The sequence below is a fragment of the Coffea arabica genome, chromosome 8c (genome assembly GCF_036785885.1).
Source record: "Coffea arabica cultivar ET-39 chromosome 8c, Coffea Arabica ET-39 HiFi, whole genome shotgun sequence".
In the NCBI taxonomy this organism is placed as follows: Eukaryota; Viridiplantae; Streptophyta; class Magnoliopsida; order Gentianales; family Rubiaceae; genus Coffea; species Coffea arabica.
In genome coordinates, this window is record NC_092325.1 from 5,205,555 (window position 1) to 5,225,531 (window position 19,977).

Sequence of the window (19,977 nt, forward strand, 5' to 3'; positions counted from 1 at the left end):
CTCATCATAAAACCAATTATGGTGGTTGCCACGAGGTGTCAATTAAATGAACAATTACGGATTCTATTTAATTAACGTGGCAGTGGACTATTAAATTAAATCAAATACCCGGCCGTTGATATTCAATTAATCACGAATAGCAATTAATTGGAGGAAATAATGAAGATTCGGTTAGATCTCACAGATATTATGGACCGCGCCTTCGCGTCAACCTTTGGGTAGAGGAGGGAATTAGCCGCTCCTCATCGTGTCAATCCCGCGTGATTTAATTGAAAACACCCGCGCAAACATCACAAAATTTGGAACGCTGAAGTACCAAAGAAAGAAAAAGGAAAAAGTCTTCCTTGTCTCCGCGTTGATGTTTGTACTGAAGCCCAAAAGTATAACGCACAAGCCAACGGAAATTGTACAGAGCGAAAGTAAAAGCAAAAGAGTCAAAAGCGCCCAAGCCAAGAGCGAAAGCGAAAAGGTCTGCCGACGTCTGACGGCTTCGGAAAAAGAAAACTAAAGCTATCTAAAATCCTATTGCCGCCGACGGAGAGCAAAAGAATAATATAAAAAGCGTCTGACTTCTGAAGCTAAAGCTAGGGTCTCCTCCTCCTTTTTGAATCATGCCTTTTCTTCTTTATAGCCGCCGCCCAAGAAAGTCAAGCAGAAGCCCCAAAAACGTCTGGCCCTTTCTTTTCTTTTTAGTTGAAGCCTTTGGAGTTTTAATCCTGTGCTCCTCGCGGTTCACGTGGACCAGGGTCCGGTTTTCGGTTTTGTCCACCTTCTAAGGCGTGGCCACGCCCTGAGACGAAAAGTCTTCTGGAAATTTACCCCGCGAGATCATTTTTCATGCCTACCACCTACAATTCACACAAATATCGAATATGAGTGAAATTCCAATTCTTAGCACTATGAATAGCCAAAATTAGGACAAAATAACACTGCAAAATGTGCCAAATAACGGTTCTATCAAGTTTGCAATGCTGAACCTGCTATTAAGATTCTGCCTACACAAGTAGTGCTATGATATAAAGTGGTGTGGTTCAGCAAGCATCTTCCTCGACATGCATGCATTTGTACTATGGTTGGTATGTATATAGAAGTTTGCAACTGATGGTTGGTGTCCATTATGCGCTAGAGAAATGGAAAGTTTGGAGCATTTGTTTTTTAGCCCTGATTTTTCTGCGTATGTGTGGAGTCGAATCAAAATACATGTATGGTTTACAGGGGAGTGTATGGAGGGAAGGATGAGATGGAGTGGTGAGTTAAATACCTTAAACATGATACTTTTGTCGGCTCGGTCAACAAGATTGCACTTGGAGCTAGAATCTGGCAAGAGAGGAATACGAGGCAAACCAAAGGCGTTGCTGCAGCAGCAGATTCATTGATGAAACAAATCATCAATACTGTTGGGCAGGTGATGGCTGCATGGAGAAAGAAAGGAACGAAGGAATTGGGATGCATGTCATGGGACTTTACTCAACAAATTTTTGCTTTTACATAGGCTAATGTATGGCTTACAGGTGTTTTTAGTTCTATAGTCACACTTTTGCATTTTGTGTAGAGCACATTATTTTTGTTTGAGAAAACTTCAATTCCTATATCTCGCGTAAAAAAGTTGTAACACTTTTTGTGAGAAAAATGTTAATTAAAATACTACAAACGTGATTAAAAAAGATGTTACATGGTGTATTGAATGAAGATTTTTTTTTTTAGTAATAAGTTGTTCAAATTGACTTGTAAACTTTTAATATGGTTAAGTTCATCCTACATTTTGCTGTTAGCACCTCCTTTTTGTCATGATCTTAACTGTTATCCTACTGCAGTCGTATCCACGAGACTCATCTTCTACCTCCATTTCAAATGCAATGTACCCTTGTGATGGCTCGTTTGTCCACACGGGCTTATAATGCTTCATCAATTGTTAGGTATTAAATGATGATACTCCTCCTACTTTCCATTAAAGATGCTGGTCATGCTTCGGAGTTGTTTAAGTTTCTGCCATGGTTTGAGTCAGTCAAACAGGTTCAAGATGCACTATGGTCTAAAAATCTCCCTTAGTTTGTTGTTGCTAGTGATCTTATGGACTAGAAGACTGAAATAAGTCATTCATGAACTCTGCAGTTGTGTGCTTTGAAGACATCCTATTGCAGCAAGTGTACAACCTGGCATTTCCTGGTCATTTGAGACCCGTAAGTTTCTTTGATTTTCGACCAATGATTCATTTATAAAATTTGAATGGTTAATCCTGCTATTTTGCAAAGTCCAATCTCTCTCTTTTCCCCTAATTCAACTCTGATCTCTTATAGTTGGATCTTTCGTTGAAGAAACTTATGAGAAAGATCAGAAGAGACTGTTAACTTGACATCTTGCCATTTTTGCCGCAGGCATTTTACGACTTTTTAAAAACAATTTTTTTTATAAAGTGCCTAACGTCCAAGCCAATAAAGTGTTTTGCTTTTTCATTTATAAAGTGTTTTGCTTTTTTTAATTTTTGTTATAGTCGAGAGCGCTCATAATTAATGTACTAGTGGATTTATTTATTTATTTTTTGGTTGAATGCTATACACTATTCCTATCACATCATCTGTCCATGAATCACTGGTCGTAGCTTCGCATTTTCCATTTTACTGGGTCATAATATATGGGGATCATCTCCAGCATCGATAAACTTGTGCAGCCCTTTGGATACCCAAATTGGTAAAAATGGAAAACAAGAGAGCGTGAAAAAGATAAAATTGCCTGGACATTTTCATGAATTATAGGACTGGAGATTGAACATTGGAGAATCTCGAATTAAGCAGCTGAAAACTGAAAAAAAATTGAAACGGTGATTGATGCACAAGTTCAGGTATCCCTCCTTAATGTTTGCTTATAATTCTTCTGATTTTGTTTAAGAATCCAGAAACCCAAAAAAAAAAAACAAAAGATTAACCTTCACTTAGGATAAAAGTGCTTCCCGTACTGCCTCCAAAAATCAAAGTGATCAATTGATGAGGAGGTCGGGAGACCTATCCAAGTGGAGTAAGTGAAGGTGCCATTGAGGCCTATGACACGAGCTCGCGCGAAGAGATTGAATGAGACACTACAAACATTGGTTCGTGCGGCCCGAGAGTCGAATGGAGAGCCAAACGCCATCGAGGGCCTCAACGAAGCTAGGCCTGTTGTCCTAGTTTCGGCCATCACTAAAGATTAGAAATCCAAGAGTCGGCTAAGGGTTTCCTGGCCCATTATTAGTTTAGTAGAATATAATAAAGAGGTCCAACTAACTTGTGGTTTGGACCTTAGTCGTTGTTAGTCCTCGGATCAATGGGTTAGGCCATGTGGGCCAATAGCACTTTAGTGAGCTACGCAGTTAGTCCCTACGCTGAGCTGGTACGGGGATTTCGCTGCCCGGTCAGCGAGTCGGGGGTCTAGGGGGCGACGCACCCCGGTGGGGGCTCGGGGGCGACGCCCCCGGAGCTTACGGTATATACGTTGTTGGGCTTAGGCCTTAGTCACGACTACAAATAACCTTAAGTCATTGTTTACATCCAGTTTTTAATGATTAATAAAAATACAATTTGAGAGTTCTCTCAACGCTTTATTGAAGCTCCATTGAATATCTTAGAATCGTTCTTAGGTATTCAATACGACTTATCAATTTAGGACCGCGCTAGATTGTGGCGTCCTCTACCAATACCGAGGTTCGTTGACCATGTGATCAACGGGTTTAGGTGATTCCGCTGCGTTTGTGTGTCATCAACGTGAGTCCTCGCCTTCTAGATCCTATCCTTTCTGTACGGGTTGCATCACAAGGTTGGTGTCGTTTGTATCATCAACTCGAGACTTATCAACTAATTATGATTTTTTATGTATAGAAATAAAAATGATTTTCGAAATGCATGTTTGATAATGATTTTTGGACATCAAATAATTATCACTTACCCAAAAAAGTGACTGGGCGGAAAATGCTATTATCACAATAAGTTACTACAAATTTGAGACTTAATGAGCCTGCTACCTCCCCAATATCTTGATCTCATCTCATATTTTAGTTATTTAATCACCTCCCCATGAAAGATAAGAAATTTATTGGACTCACCATATACCTTGAAATAAACTTGTTATTTAACCGTAGCTAATTAATTATCATGATAAACTGGAAAGTTCCTTTGTAGACCTGCCCCAAGCAAATAACATATTTAAATTCTAGAATCATATGTCGGTTCTCTAAAGAAATTTAAGGATTAACTATTATTTGTTATGGACCACTCTATGCGAGTTATCAGAGTAAAACTAAATTGGTGATTGTTTTTGTCCCCGAGTAAAACTATACAATTAACAAAACGCTAGTTGTATATAGTCATGGGAACATGAAATTTGAAAATGTAATCAATGGTCTATGAGTTGCATCTACAATTTTGGATGGTCTGACGCAATGATATGGTGAGAAAACAAAAAAAAAAAAAACTTTAATCAAACAACACAAATTTTATTTATCTAATCCACTCTCCTGCAGATGACTGAATTCATGTCAAAAAAGTTATTGGTGTAAATTCAATAGGTGAAATTAGGTGTTTTTGGAAATATTTATTATTCTTGTATTTAATAATATGCTTTCCAGAAAAGTCAAAGGCTAGTGAGGTAACATGACACTAAAAGGTAATCTAAAAATTAGTTTAATTTTTTTTAAAATTTTACCAAATATCTCAAAATAAAGTGCCAATAGAAAATATTTCAAAATATTTTCTAAAAATATTCTAAATTATACTCTAAAAACTCTGCTACAGCAAAGTTTTTAAAAACATCCCCAAAAACAGCTAATCCAAGCAGTTTATGCCCGTTAATTTGTAGTTATTCATATACACATTCGCATGTTTTTCATTGTTGGATCGACTTCGAGCGTTTACAATGGAGAAAAAAAAAAGAACTTTTTTCCCTTTCATAATAGGAGAAAAATAATAGCATATTTATTCTTCAAAAAAAAATATATCAATAGCATCTTTCATATATATAAAATTGTAGCAAAGAACAGAAAGATCAATCTACCTAAATAGCATATCCATTGATGGCCAACTTATCTGAAGCCTTGGAAAATGCTTTATATTGTGACATTTAAAGGATTGTAGGATTAAACACTTTTATTAATTTGGACATCTATTGTATTGTTTTCTTTGTTAATCTAATTATGTTTTTCTTCTTTTTTTTTTCTTTCAAGTACAAGAGGTTACCCTATATGTTTGACTCTATCTTACAAGCTAACCAGTTAGCGATTAACCAATTGAATAGAGTTAGGGTACAAAATGCAAATTTGTTGAACCATTACTTGCACTTAGAGTCAGCGAAATTATAAATGGGCTGTTTAATATGTCGTTGAACACCTGTACCAATACTCCATGGTCAATATTTGAGTTTTTTTAAAGGATGTGAACTATAATTTTTACATACATCGCTCTATGCACGAACCTCCTGGAACAGAGGCGCGAATTTCATTTCGCCCTACCACAAATTTGTTAACAACTATCAATGGATAGTTTACAAAATCTGAAATTATGTTTTCTTAAATAATTATTTGTGAATAAAACTATACAAGAAAAAAAATACAACAGTAAACTACTAAAATGCTAAATAGTCATGTGCACATGAAATTACAACACATAAATTAACATTCTTGATATAATTATGAACTTCATCCAAACAGGGTTTTAATCAAATACCAATATCTTCCTCCTTTAATGCAACAAGCTCTTGCACATGACTAAATTCATATCACTGCGCATGGTATAAATTAGTAGGAGGTGTTTAGGTATTGCTGGAGTTATTATTCCTGTTATTAGTGTTCCAGGTTCTAGCTCATTCCTAATATGTTCTCAATCAAAAGTTAGCTGGATGTTATGACACTTCGGATTTTCAATCATAAATCCATTTTTTTGTTTTTGGGGAAAATTTCGTAGTTATTTTATAGATTCGCTTTTTTTTTTTTCTTGATAGCTGTTTGATATGTAACTTATCAATATAAAGAAGGTACCAATTATTATCTCATGTGAGCCAAATAAAGGGAAAGGATAAATCCTTTTTTTTTTTTGGGTTTAAATTAACAAATACACTATGAAATGGAACCTGAAGTGATGAGTCATTTCGACTTGTAGGCTGATTTGTATCACTGGTAAAAATAATTCCTCTTTTTAATAGGAGGAGATCCTAATCCTTGTTTTTCAACTGATTGACCACATGTTTTTTTTTACTATCTTATTATACAGATTCACTTTTTTTTAAAAAAAATATTTTATTGTTTGATCCATATCCAACTTCAACTATTTAGAACAAAGATGCTACTTTTTTTTCATATCACTGTCCGAACCAGTTAAAGGGGATTTTTTTTGGTTCTTTAAAAAAACTGACATATGCACTAGCCAAAAAAAAAAGAAGATCAAATAACTCTCTCTCTCTCTCTCTCTCTCTCTCTCTCTCTCTCTCTCTCTACACTTACAAAATAGTACACAATTCAAATTCAGGCCCCGTAATTGTCACATCCGGAATATGCTTAATTTTGTGCCATTCCTCTCCTCCCCTTTCACACCGTGGTCCCAGTAGATTGCACCAAGTTATTGTCAAACTTTGGAGTGTCGTCATCATTTGAATGCTGGATGGAAGTGTTTCAAGCTCCGGACATTTGACTAGTTCCAGGTGTTGAAGAGAAGTGAGGTGGTCTCCAAACCAGTCTGGCAATGAAGTTAGATTGGGAAAATCATCCAACTCCAGTTTTTGTAGTGCGGGGAAATATTTGACTTCTTCTGGCAGAGCTGTCGCGTATGACCCTTGGATGCTTAGATGAGTCAGGGATTTGAGGGCTTTAGTCCCCATTGAGAGGCTCACCAAATTATAGCAGTCGACCAAATGTAGTTCCTGCAAAGAAGCAAGGCCTCGCAATCCTTCTTCTGGCAGAGACTCCAGCTCGGGAGAGTGCTTGATGGTCAATTCCTTCAAAGCCTTGAGGCTAGCCAAGCTTCTGGGTAGGGCTAGCAGATCCCATATCTCCCTAATTGTCAGCGATTCAAGAAGACTAAGATTTTGTAGCATCTCTTCTGGAAAACAACTCAATCCTTTAATGTTCTTAATTTTAAGGGAGTTAAGACTAGCGAGATTGGAGATTGAAGCCCATGCCATATTCGGGCAGCTCGAGATGCTTAACTTCTTTAGGGATGGCATACGTGGCAATGGCAATGTCAACGTTGGGCAATCCCCAAAGGACAAGGATTGAAGTTGAGAGAACACCCCTGGAGTACCTTGGACTTCTCTTCCTAACATTCCTTTTAGGTTGGGCATGTTCTTTAACTCCAGCTGTTTCAACGAAGAAGGGGACATTGCAGCAGCAGCAGCAGTGCTCTCCCAGGCCCCAACTATGTACTCCGCTGCACTTTCTTTCACAGCAACTTCTGTTACAGTTGAAATCCAAGATGGAAATGATGAACCGTTGAAGCCTAGGACACGCAGCAGTTGAAGGTTGGGGCAGGGTTTGAGGGCTTCGAGCACTTCCTCATCATTGTACCGTTGAATATTTCTTTCGGAATCCCAATGCAAATTCAACCCGCGGAGACTCTGTTTTTTAATTAAGCAAGCTTCTTCTGCATCCTTTTTGTCTTCAATCCTCTCAAGGTGCATAATTGTTAGCCCTCCTCTAAGCATATTTAAGTCTCGCAACTCACTTAGTCGGAAGCCTTTTTTGCCACTCGGGACGACCATACCCAATGTCCGTAGGCAAGTCAGCTTCCCAATTCCACTTGGCATGTAAGTCAAACTCCAACACCCATGTAGACAAAGATGTCGAAGATTTCTGAGGAATCTCATGCCCTTGGGTAGACTCCAAAGAATGAGAGAATAATTTAGGTTCAAAATTTGCAAATTCCACAAGTCACAAATTGAATTGGGTAGTTCAACAGTTAAAGATCTTGAAAGATCCAGATGCCTTAAATGTTTCAGTTTGCTTATTGCATTTAAAAAATTCCTAGGCACTTCATCCTCCTTCATAGACTTTACCATGAGAGCCCTCAGGGAGCCACAGTTTGACAAGAAAGAAGAGCATTGGTCAATGCCTGTGATTGTAATAGGAAAAGCCACTGTTAGCTGATGATTTGGCATACCTAATATCATGGTTCTGTTTGACTCTGTTCCACCGTGTTTAGCCTCCGTTACTGATCGAGCCAGATCATGGACAAGGTCATGCATCTTAAAAGTGAGGGCATTGCCAAATTCATCTTCCTTTACTGCTTGGAATAGTGATCTATAATATAGTTCAGTCAGCACAGCAACACCAACATCTTCCACTTCCATCGTTTCATTAGATGAAATCAATCCATTTGCCATCCACAAATGTATTACCTCTTCTATTTCAATTTCATAGCCCTTAGGAAATGCTGCACAATATGCAAAGCAACCTCTAAACTCTATCGGAAGATTAAGGTAGCTCAATCTCAACGCGGGCAAGATATGTGTTGTATCTTGAGGTAAGTTCCAGATTTCACTGCATTTCACAGAGTTCCATTCATTTTCTCCCCTTTTAAATCGTAGAAAGCCTCCAAGAGCCTTTGCAGCCAGCGGAACACCACCACATTTTTTCACAATCTCTTTTCCGATAACTACAAGGTTAGGATATTCTTCAGCCTCTTGACGGCCAAATGCCCGTTGCCTAAACAGTGACCAACACTGATTCTCTGACAAACTCGACAGATAATATGTTTTTAATGTGCCCATTATTGTGGCAACCTTCTCCATGCGAGTTGTCATGATGATTGAACTACCTCTTGATCCACATTCCAGAACAGATTTCAGTTTCTCCCATTCCTCTAGATTCTCATTCCAAACATCATCCAGTACAACCAAGTATCTTTTCCCTCTCAACAACTCTTGAAGTTTTCTTTGCAGAGGATCCAATTCTAATTCTTCAACAGGAGTCTCGCGTATTGAATTAATTAAGGCTTTTATAATCCTCTTCACATTGAAATCCTCTGAGACCCAAACCCAGAGTTTTGGCTCAAAATGCTTGGCTATGCGCTCATCATTAAGCACCAATTGGGCAAGTGTTGTCTTTCCAAGGCCTCCAACACCCACTATAGGGAGCACTGATACATTTTGATTATCTCTGACTTGATTCACCAATATTTTCACAATCTCGTCTTTCGCCTCGTCCCTTCCAAGGACTAGATCAGGTTCCTTTAGCAAGGAACCAGTCTCACGTGTTCCAGTAGAATCAACCTGAAAGTGGTTGCTCCCACGCTTCTGATCAATCAAACCAAGCTTTATCCGCTCATCAGCTATTGCATTAAATTTTTCAAGGATCTCCTTCATCCTTGTCCCAATCCTGTGACGAAACACTAAGTTTCCTGCTATAGGGTAACACATCAAACTAAAACAACCAGAATTTTTGTACTTGACTCTTGAGGCTTCAGCTGCGTAATCATCCAATACATCATCGATTTCATAGGCAACACCATTGAGCTCCTGAAACCAGAGTTGTATTGCCTTGTCTGTGAATTGCTTCTGCTCAGCATCTTCAAGGACTGCCTTGATGGTGGAGAGCAAGCGTGCAAGCTTTTCCATGTCAGTTGCAACACCACAAAGCAATCCACTCTCCTTCTGGATCATGGAATTCAAAGTATCGACGAGAATTCCCACAAATGCTTCCATCACGTGTGACCTGAAACTCACAGTTCAAGAAAGTTAAATCAATGTTAATAAAGTTATTAGAGATTTATAACTTGATAGACCCAATAGAAAATGAAAAATTGGATCATAATTATAAGCAAAAGTTTCTGTTACTAGGAAACGAAGAAAACATATCTTCTACATTAACATGAAAACATTGTTCGGATTCATTTTAGGCAGCCAGTCAATGACCACCAAGAATACTTATCGATTAATCAAAGAAATATTTTCAGAATAATTGGTGGACATGCATGGTTACAAACTCGAGGAACATGTTAACAAAATACATACATAAGGTGGAAGATCATGCATGGAGCTTAGTCTTTGAATCATGAGCCATGGAAGATAATTTAAAAAAACCGATTTAAATGAAGTATTGTCCCTATTCCAAAACCAAATTATCAAGAATGTTATGAAAAAAAAATTGGGACAATCCTGGTGAATGAATTTTAGGAAGAGTTCAAAGCATACGATATAGAGTCCCTGGAAAATGGAATCTTTGGATGTTTCAACCCTAAAGCCTAAAGTGAGATAGGAGCACACACAAAGGCGATGACCTTTATTCATTTACAGGGTTTTATAAGCCCGAGGTTTTCACAAGGAAAAATGGACATTACTATTTGTAGGAAATGCTTTCAAACACCATTTTTATCTCGAGTAAAATTTTTTGGGTAAATGACTTCCAATTGTCCCTCAACTTTTACCAATGATTTTATCTAGTCTTTCAACTTGTATAAGTGTTTATTGAGTTCCTCAACTTATAAATTAAGTTATGAATAGTCCATCCAAGCTAAATCTCATTATGGTAATATTTACTTTCCCACTGAGGTTCAATTTAATGTCTATTTTCCTACTCTAATTTTAAATATAAAACATATCTGTCCTTTTTAATAGTTTCAGTTAAGTATCTAATAGTTGACTTATTTGAATAATTTAATATGTGTTGAAAATTCTGAATTTGGTTTTAATTCGTCCCAAAAACTGAATCTAATCAAGAAAATTTTCATTCTATTAGACTAAGATTCATTTTATTGTAAGTTTGGCTCCTCCCAAGTTAACTTATAAAGTAGTCAAATTTGCCATTTTAATGGTTTCCATAAATATTGAGTTGTTGACTAGTTTGGTTACTAGCGGCGAGGGGAGGGTTCTTAGAATCTTAACCACTACCAGATTTAGAATTCAAATTTTGTACCTAGCAGCTGGGGGTGGAAAGGGTGTGGAGAGGGATGGAAGAGTTAACCAAAAGAAAAGAAAAACTAGTTTAACTAAAAAAACTGATAACAATCTCCTTTAACAAATTTTGTCTGAGCATATTAATTCCAATCTACTGTTATGCACATTATCATTCTAATTTGGGACTAAATGATATATTTAGATTCTAATGACATGATTAGCCAAGATAGGGTACTTAAAAAAGAAGCACACAAAGAAGAAGAAAAAAAAATCAAAACAAGATATTGGGATTTTTATTTATGTGTATCTTTTTTGTAATCTTTTCATTGTTAAACGTTATGTTCTTTTCTACAATAACAACTATACAAAAACATTAAATAGTTAAATAAATCTCTATTATTTATTTTGCATATAATCTTTTCTTATTCTTGTTGGATTAATGTTTCTTTTTAGATTATTTTAGGTTTATTAGAATTTAATCAGAAAAATAATGATGATGACATTGTAACAGGACTAAATAAGTTAGCAAAATTTGTAACATAAGGCGATGCTAACTTCTCATGTGTTGAAGAGTAATTTTTCAATTTTTTTAGTATATGTAAATCGTTAGAAATATTGTGAGTGTGTTTGGAAAACAAAATTATTTCAAATAATATTTTTCTTGTATCACAAACACAATTTTCAATTAATTTTTTACTTTTTAAACTACTTTTATATTTCACATGCACCACTTCTCAAAAAGTGCTATAGCAATTTTTTTCCATATATTATTTCAAATAATCTCCTATTTAAACACACTCAAATTATTTTTTTGTTAGTCAAATTATTTGGTTATTAAATACTTAAACTATTAAGTATCATACAATAAATTAAAGGATTAATTTTATATACACTGACAATGCATAAACTATCATCGTTAGATTAATGACACATATGCAAAAGTTGGATTTTAAATTCAAATTTTGCATAGTTGTTATTTATTCAATACTGAAATAGTTGATTTTAGACAATGATAAGCAAAATAAAAATCAAACCTTAAGAGCAACATGAATATTACCAAAATTGGATTTGATTTGGAGCGACCAATTAAAACCAAATTTATAAGTTGAAGGACTTGATAGATGCAACAAAATTGTGGCTGAAAGTTGAGAGATTATTGAAGCCTGATACCTAGTCTTTTAGAGAAGTTGTAATTTTTTGGCAACAAAGGGAACATCATGCAGCAAACAAATTAAATGTTTTCTTTTTTTTTTGAGAAATTTAAAAATCAATACACACCTAAATTAGGGATATAGAACTTTCTTTTTACACTTAATAACTTAAAAAATATTTTCATTGGACATGCCACCCAAAATATTACTTTATGCGTAACTAGAAGCTATAAACTCATAGAACTAAGCCAGAGACGAATTCAATATCTGTCAAGATCAAAGAGCAAAGCGGAAACTATATGCATAACTATACAAGAAAAAGTGGAAGCAAAATTCCAGCCCAAAAATTTATTTGACGACAAAGGAATTATTAGCAGAAGATATTTGGAGAACAAAATAGTGGAAGCTATATTTCAACCAAAATTTTATTTGATATAAAAGTTAAAAGAGCATGAGAACTTACTCCAAAAAGTTTAAATATTCTGGCAACAGCTCTGATAAATGTGTTGAAACTCCCCGTATGTTGGAAAGCTATGTACTCAAAATTTTGAATTTAAGCAAAAGAGAATATTAGGACGAAGATGATAATTTCCGCAAAAGAAAGAAGCAAATTAACAATTAGAAGAGATGAAGATTTCGACAAAGATAATAATTTCAACCAAGGAAAGAAGCAAATTAATAATAGCAAAAACTTTTGCAGTTATGGTGGAATATACAGGAGAAAGTAACAATAGTAGGTAAGGAATCACTAATTTTATTGATTTTTATTCACTACCTTTATTGATTTGTGTAGTATATTGTTATAAATATTATTATTCTATTGTGGGGCTAATCGATTTATTTGGATTCAAATGACAGGTGTAGCAAAAAAGGGTACCTTAAACAGAAGCGAACAAATTAAGAAGAAGATGAAGAAAGATATAGGAATTTTTGTTTACTTTAATCTTTTTACAATATTTTGTTTTCACATTTTATCATCTTTTCTATAGTATTGACTTAAAAAAATGTTAAATTGCTAAAAGAAAATTCTTTTAGTTTATTTCTGTACTAGTTTTCATTATTCTTGTTAGATTAATGTTACTTTTAGATTTACTAGTTTAGGTTTATCAGGCTTTAATAGAATAATAATGATGATGGCATACTAATAACAAAAAACAAAGGTAGCAAAATTTATAAGCATAAGGTAATGCTAAGCTTGTGATGTACTAAAGAGTAATTTTTTTACCTTATATAAATTTTTACAAGAATAGTGTTATTTTTTTGTTACTCAACCTGGTCAACCATAAAATACCAAACCAAAAAACTATTCAATATGGTTTTTCAAACTTTGAGAAGGAAAATATACCTGAAATCAAATGAACGTTACCACGCTTGGATTTGGCTTGGAGGGAATCATATGAACAATTTGGAAACAAATTTATAAGTTAGGGGACCTGATAGACAATTTTAAAAGCCAAGAGATCAAATAGAAAAATCACTGGTAAAAGTTGAGGAACAAATTGAAGCCATTCCCTAGTTTTTAAGAGACATCTCCAAAAATTAGTGTACAAACCATCTTTTTGGTGACAAAGGCGACATCATGTAGCAAACAACTTAAATGGATTTTCTCTTCTACGAAATTTCAAAATCAGTGCAGACCTAAATTAAGAATATGGAACTTTCTTTTTGCACTCAACAACTTTTTTCTTTTAAAAAAAAGATTGTTAATGGAAGTATTACTCAAAGTACATCTTATGCCACACTGCAGGCTACTGAACCATCAGACAAAGCCAGAGATGAATTTGACACCCATCAAGATCAAAGCACAAAGTGCAAAATATATGCATAATAAAACAAGAAAAGCTGGAATTAGCTGAAGAAATGTTCCCAAAAAAAAAAAAAACAGTAGAAGCTATACTGCAACCAAACAATTATTTGATCAACTTGTTAAAAGCACTTGAGCACTTACTTGAGAGGGAATGAATACTCCCGAGAGGCGACAACAGATGCGAAAAATATGTAGAAATTCCTTGTATATTGTAAAGCTACGTTCTGAAAACTTTGAATTTAAGCAGAAGAAAATATTTAGGTGAATTGAACCAAAGAAAGAAGCTAATTTATATTGGCGAAACCTTTTGCAATGCTGGTGGTCCAGTATACAGGAGAAAGTATTAGTAATAGGTAAGGAATCAATACTTATATTGATAAGAACGCAAAATTAAGTTCTTGCATTTACTTTCCAGGTTGCGTATTGCACAAGCATTGAACATTACGTAGAATCAAGCTAACTCTTAGAAGTCTCACAAGTTTTTTTTTTTTTTTTGTTTGTTTGAAGAAAGAAATCTCACAAGTTACAAGCAAAGGATTTGTGACATTCTCCTACAATCTTAACTTGGAATCATTAGCTCCAAATTTTGGCCCACATGACACTGGATTCTTTCCTTTCTTTTCTGTCCAAGAGTGAGTAAAAATTGATTCAACTGATAACGTTAAGACGTTTCATATAAAACAAAATATTCGAAACTCCCTCCAACAATTATTCTGTGGTAAGTAATTCTTTTCAATCTTGTGAAATATCTAATCGTCCTAATTTCAGAATGATATAACTTCTCCTTCTCCATAGCTTTCCACCATTATAGGAAACATGTTTTGCTTAAGAGATTCTACTATTCTTTCCTACAAAACAAAATAAATTCTTCTTCAGAGAATTTTTTCCCTTTCCAGAGAAGTTGGATTCATGAGGGAGTTCTCAGACATTAATTAGTTGGATTTTGTCCTCCTAAATTTATTTAATCATCATGCCTTGATTTCATGTTTCTAGTCCTTCGGTGATATTTGGCGGTTAGGTCCTTTATGTAAGTAAAAGGATATAATAAATGTGTACATTCATAAATATTTATAAAAGAAATGAATAATCCCTCACCACAAGCAATCACCCGCAAAGCCTTTAACCGGCTAATGATGCTCATGCACAACTGACACATATGCATTAGAATTGTGAGTTGGGATTTCAAGGTGTAGGATTAATATTGGTCTTTGTATATCTTCATCCAGGTGCTGCAGCAAAATTTTTTTTGGCGAAGTGGATTTAGATTTAGAAAAAGTAATTAATTCTGCGACACTAGCTCATCATTATTCTTTCATTATTTTTCTTTCCTCTATTCATTGAATAAATCTATTAGCCCTTATATTTAGTTTATAAATTTCTCAATCTTCAGTCTTTGTTTAAGGAAACTATGCCGCTAATGTCAAAAAATGGTTAACTCAAATTACAAAGTAACCGTTGGATCCACCATTCATTTTCCCTTCCTTCCACCGATGTGGGAATGTGGGATGCTACTAGGGATGGCAATGAGGGCGGGTGCCCGCGGGGGGCTCTCGGGGTGGGGGTGGGCCGGGGGCGGGGGGAATTTTTTCCCCCCGCTTAGAAACGGGGCTGGGGGGGGTGTGTACGCCACCCGCAAAAAAAGTATATATATATATATAAATATATATAATTATATATAATATGTAATTTAATTAGTTATAAACTTATGATAATGATATTATTAGTTAGATGTATTATATAATGTATATTAGTGTATGTAATATAATTGATATTATCAATTATATGAATAATTAGACATGTCTACTAATAGAATTTATCAATTAGTTATACTAAATTTACTAATACATTTATACTAAATTTCTAATTACACTTAATAGAATAACACTTTTTTCTCAAAAAAAAAGCACAAACACAATAATGAATTAGTGATTGTATTTGTACCAAAAGTGAAAATTTGACTATTTTAGTTGTATTTATTTCATCATGTTGAATTGTATTCAAATAACTTTTGTTTGATTGTTTTTATGAGCTTCAATTGTAAAATTACAATGAATAATAATTTGGTGATGTGTTGATATTTTAGTACTTGATTATTTATTAAAATTTAACTATAATAAAATTTTATTAACCCCGCGGGTGCCCCCGCGGGGGAAGAGGGGCGGGGCGGGGGGAGCGGGAGGCGGGGGACGGGGCGGGGGTTGGGGGGAATTAATAGGCAACGGGGCGGGGGACCCCTCCCCCCCGGTTGCCATCCCTAGATGCTACTTCCTTCTGCCTTGCAAAGCGACAGGCTTTAAAGGTGACTCCTGCTGGATGTGATAATTAATCCCGCACAGCACTTAGATTGATCTTTGGCATCATAATTTCATGAAATTTTGTAGAAAAATACATAATACATATTAGTGATTATTTTAAATTTGCCATTTTAATGTGTAATGGAATAATTAATTGGTTTTAGAATGTAACAGAAAATCTAGTAAAGTTAACTCATAGGCAAGGAGATGAAATTAAGGAGAGGGTAATATGATCTTATCAAAATAAAAATGGAATAATGGGAGTGTAAATAACATATGGGGAGTGCAAATAACATTACCCATATAAAAGACACTAGACCAGCGAAAGCTCCACCATTCAAGGGGAGTTTTCACAGCCTAGTGACTGACTACATGCCCAACTCCAGTCCCCGCATAGATTGTTTCTCAGAATCCTTCCTCAGAAAAGTTAATTGTTCGACTGTGCGACTTTTGAAAGCTGTAACTCTGAAGCAAGGAACACCTGAATAGTGTTTAACGCATTAAACTAAGCTAAAAGCAAACATATGAAGGCATAAAGCAAGCAGTGGCAGTGCGGGACAGCAACTAAAGTTTAAGGGAATAGATCAGACAAAACACATGCAAACTCATAAAGAAGATAGCATCTACCTGCATCAACGTTCATTAGCCATCATTAAATTGATAGCTTTCTTTCAGTAATTTCATACGAATATGTTATTTGTTTAACATTTGACACAGTTGTACGGACAAATATAATACTGGATGCAAAACTGGAGAAGTAACTCCATTATTAAAGCAGAGAAAGGAATAAAATCCATGAGAAAAATATTCGAAACCTAGTCTAGGAGAAGAACAGACATCCAAGAAAAAAAGGCTGTTGGTAATTTCATAAGCAAGCGATAAAGTCATGTTTTGTGATGATCATATGACCAAGCATATATAACCAGCCAAAACACAGATGGGCAGAGCAAATTCTTGCTATATCATATTACTCTCACATACCAGATTAGTTCTTAATACTACATTACACATATCTGATTTGATTGGCAGATGCAATTCTATCTTTTGCGGTAGAAAGCATTGGCAAACTATTGATTGAAGAAGCAAATTTTCTTCAAGGTGTTAGTGAGCAAGTTAGGTTACTCCATGAAGATCTGAAACAGATGGAATGGTTCTTAAAGTATGCAGATACAAAGCAGAGTGTAAGGGAGAGATTCCAAGTTCCAACCATGGGTTGCTGAATTTAAAGCTATTGCTTATGAAGCCAATGATTTGATTGAAGATTATGCATTCAGAGTCTCGTCCCAAGATTCTACAAGTTTCCTTGAAAGGTATGCTTGCATCTTCAACGAATTCTATACGCGTCATAAATCATAATCTGGGCTCAGAGATTCAAAGTCTCAGAAATAGGATCTCTAGCCTTACCCACCGTTTTGCTGAGTATGGCATAACTACTATTATGGAAAAACAAGCACCACGTTCCACGCAACAAAAGTTAAGGCGGACATACTCCTTTGTGGCTGACGATGATTTCATTGGATTGGAGACTGATGTGGGATTTTAGTCAAGTGTTTGCTCGATGAAGGTCAAGTTGGCTCCCAGAAAGTCATTTCAATTTATGGGATGGGAGGCTTGGGTAAGACGACTCTGGCTAGAAGAGTATATCATGATCCAAGGTTGAGGAAGTACTTCAGTCGTTTTGCATGGATTTGTGTGTCACAACAATGGCAAGCAAGAGATCTTTTGCAAGAAGTGCTTGTTAAACTTATCCCTGACTCCGAGCAAAGACACTAACAATGAATAGCACAGAGCAGGAGTTGGGAACAAAGCTTCGCCGGGTCTTGCAGCAGAGAAGATGCTTGATTGTTCTTGATGACATTTGGTCAATAGAGGCTTGGAAATCCATAAAACACGCTTTCCCGATGACATAGGAAGGAAGCAAAATACTGCTAACAACTCGTAAAAGGGATGTGGCACTACACATTGAACCAGATGGACAGGCTTTTCTTTTTTTGTTCACAATTTACATTATAAGTTTTATGGACAGGCCTTAAATGTACATATCTTTGCATTAAGCCTACAGCGTCACGAACATGAATTAGCTTACATAATTTCCATCTTTTTTTTTTAAGCAAAAAACTCTTTCTTTTATTGACCAACAGAAGAGAAGCTTTACAAAGGAAGGAACTTCCTACCACATCAATCACCGCTGTATAATCTATACTATACAAATTCTATACATGTCAGGATAACTAATCAAGATAACAAGTTAATCCATGAGGCATGCCTGATCTAACCCCCATTCCATCGTCGATTCCCGATTCTCCTTACTACAGAATTTCCATCTTATACCCTTTATGTTTAAATGGAAATGTAAAATAGACTTGGTTACCATTTTTCTGGTTCATCTTTTTGTCTGCTAAGAGATGTACACGTCTAGTATTTATTCATTTATTTATTTTTATCTTATTTGTTTTCAAATGGGACTGTAAAGTCTTGCAAGGAAGAACAGAGTAAGGGGAGGGTTTTATATTCAGAATCGGGGACCTCTTTGTTACCTGACTAATGTCCTTATTAGTTTTAAGTAACTCTCTATACACAAACTCAATTGAGTTAAATCTTGAGGGCCACTGTTATTTATTCTAACTAATATGCACTTTTAGATATTTCTAGTGAGCTCTTAACGTGTTAATAAAGGTGGAGTGGAATTGAAACTATTTAGAACTATACTCAAATGTTATCTTCTGCAGTTGGTTCTATTAGTTTAGGTAACATACATAATTAGCTAAAAGTAGTTGCCATACCAATTTTTGGGTAGAGGCAAAGTTATAACCTATGTTTTGAAACTCAGATTGGCTAGCAACTTAGTTGAAATTAGAGGTCAAGAGTGAATGAGTTTGACTGATTAGACCAATATCCAATACCTAGATAACATCATTCCAATGAAATAAATATGCATCAATTTTTTATATATAAATAATATAGAAAATTGACTATAAATACATTAGTCATATTCATTTTCAACCTTATACTCCTTCTCTATCAAATTCATTTAAATTAGTTATACTCCTTATCCATCAAATTTGTAAAACATCACTAAATTGCTAATTCAACAAATGTCCAATCAACAACAATTACTTAATACGAATTTTCAACAACAAAAAAAAATCAAGTAATTTGTTAATGTTTCCAAAGTTCAAATACACATTGATGAGCCTAAATTGTTTAAAGTGGATAATAAGTCTTCAACAAATCAAGGCATATTTGTAAAGAATACAAAAGCTAAAATTGCACAATGAAATTATAAGAAAAGTTTGGGAACGTACTTATAATTATTCAAAACATCAGGGTCAGAACAAAGTACTAATATATTTTTACACTTAAGAGGCAATATCTTGCTCAATTTCGTCTTCTTCAACATTCATCATCAACAACATGACGCGAAGTTCCAGGCTTGCTCCGTAGGGGTGAGCAAATTCGGTACATATCGAATTCATAATCGAATTCAAATTCAATTTGGTAATTTAAAATCGGGTATTTGGTAATTTGGTACAAATTCGGTACGTACCGAATTCACCGAATTCTAATATGGTATGAAATAGGTAATGAGATTATGAATTTGACAATAACCGATGTCGCATTCAAATTCGGTAAAATGAAATAGGGTACCGCATTACCGCATTCGAATACCAAATTAGTTTATAAAATTACATAATATATAGATAAATGGTATTTAGTATTAATATATACTACTAATATATTATTATATTATATAGGTAATGCTATTAATAATTGTTAGTATATGGTATTATCATGTACTTATACTAATAATAATATATAATAATGTACAATATATTATTTTAGTATTTGTTAATTGTTATATGACTATAATTACAAATAT

At 35.0% G+C, this 19,977-nt stretch overlaps 1 protein-coding gene across 2 annotated transcripts; it reads right to left on the reverse strand.

Annotated features, from left to right (window-relative positions):
- Nucleotides 1–6,287: 6,287 nt before the first annotated feature.
- On the reverse strand, nt 6,288–14,029 carry LOC113705380 (disease resistance protein RGA2). Of its 2 annotated transcripts, XM_072062287.1 has the most exons (3): nt 13,342–14,029; nt 12,460–12,527; nt 6,288–9,664 (listed from the first exon to the last, which is right to left on the reverse strand). In XM_072062287.1, the coding sequence occupies exon 3, from the start codon at nt 9,652–9,654 to the stop codon at nt 6,457–6,459; it is 3,198 nt and encodes a 1,065-aa protein (XP_071918388.1). In that variant the 5' UTR covers nt 9,655–9,664; nt 12,460–12,527; nt 13,342–14,029; the 3' UTR covers nt 6,288–6,456. The 2 variants fall into 2 exon arrangements, with proteins under 2 accessions (XP_071918388.1, XP_027083026.1); XM_027227225.2 differs by lacking the exon at nt 13,342–14,029 and having other exon boundaries at nt 12,460–12,973.
- Nucleotides 14,030–19,977: the final 5,948 nt, after the last annotated feature.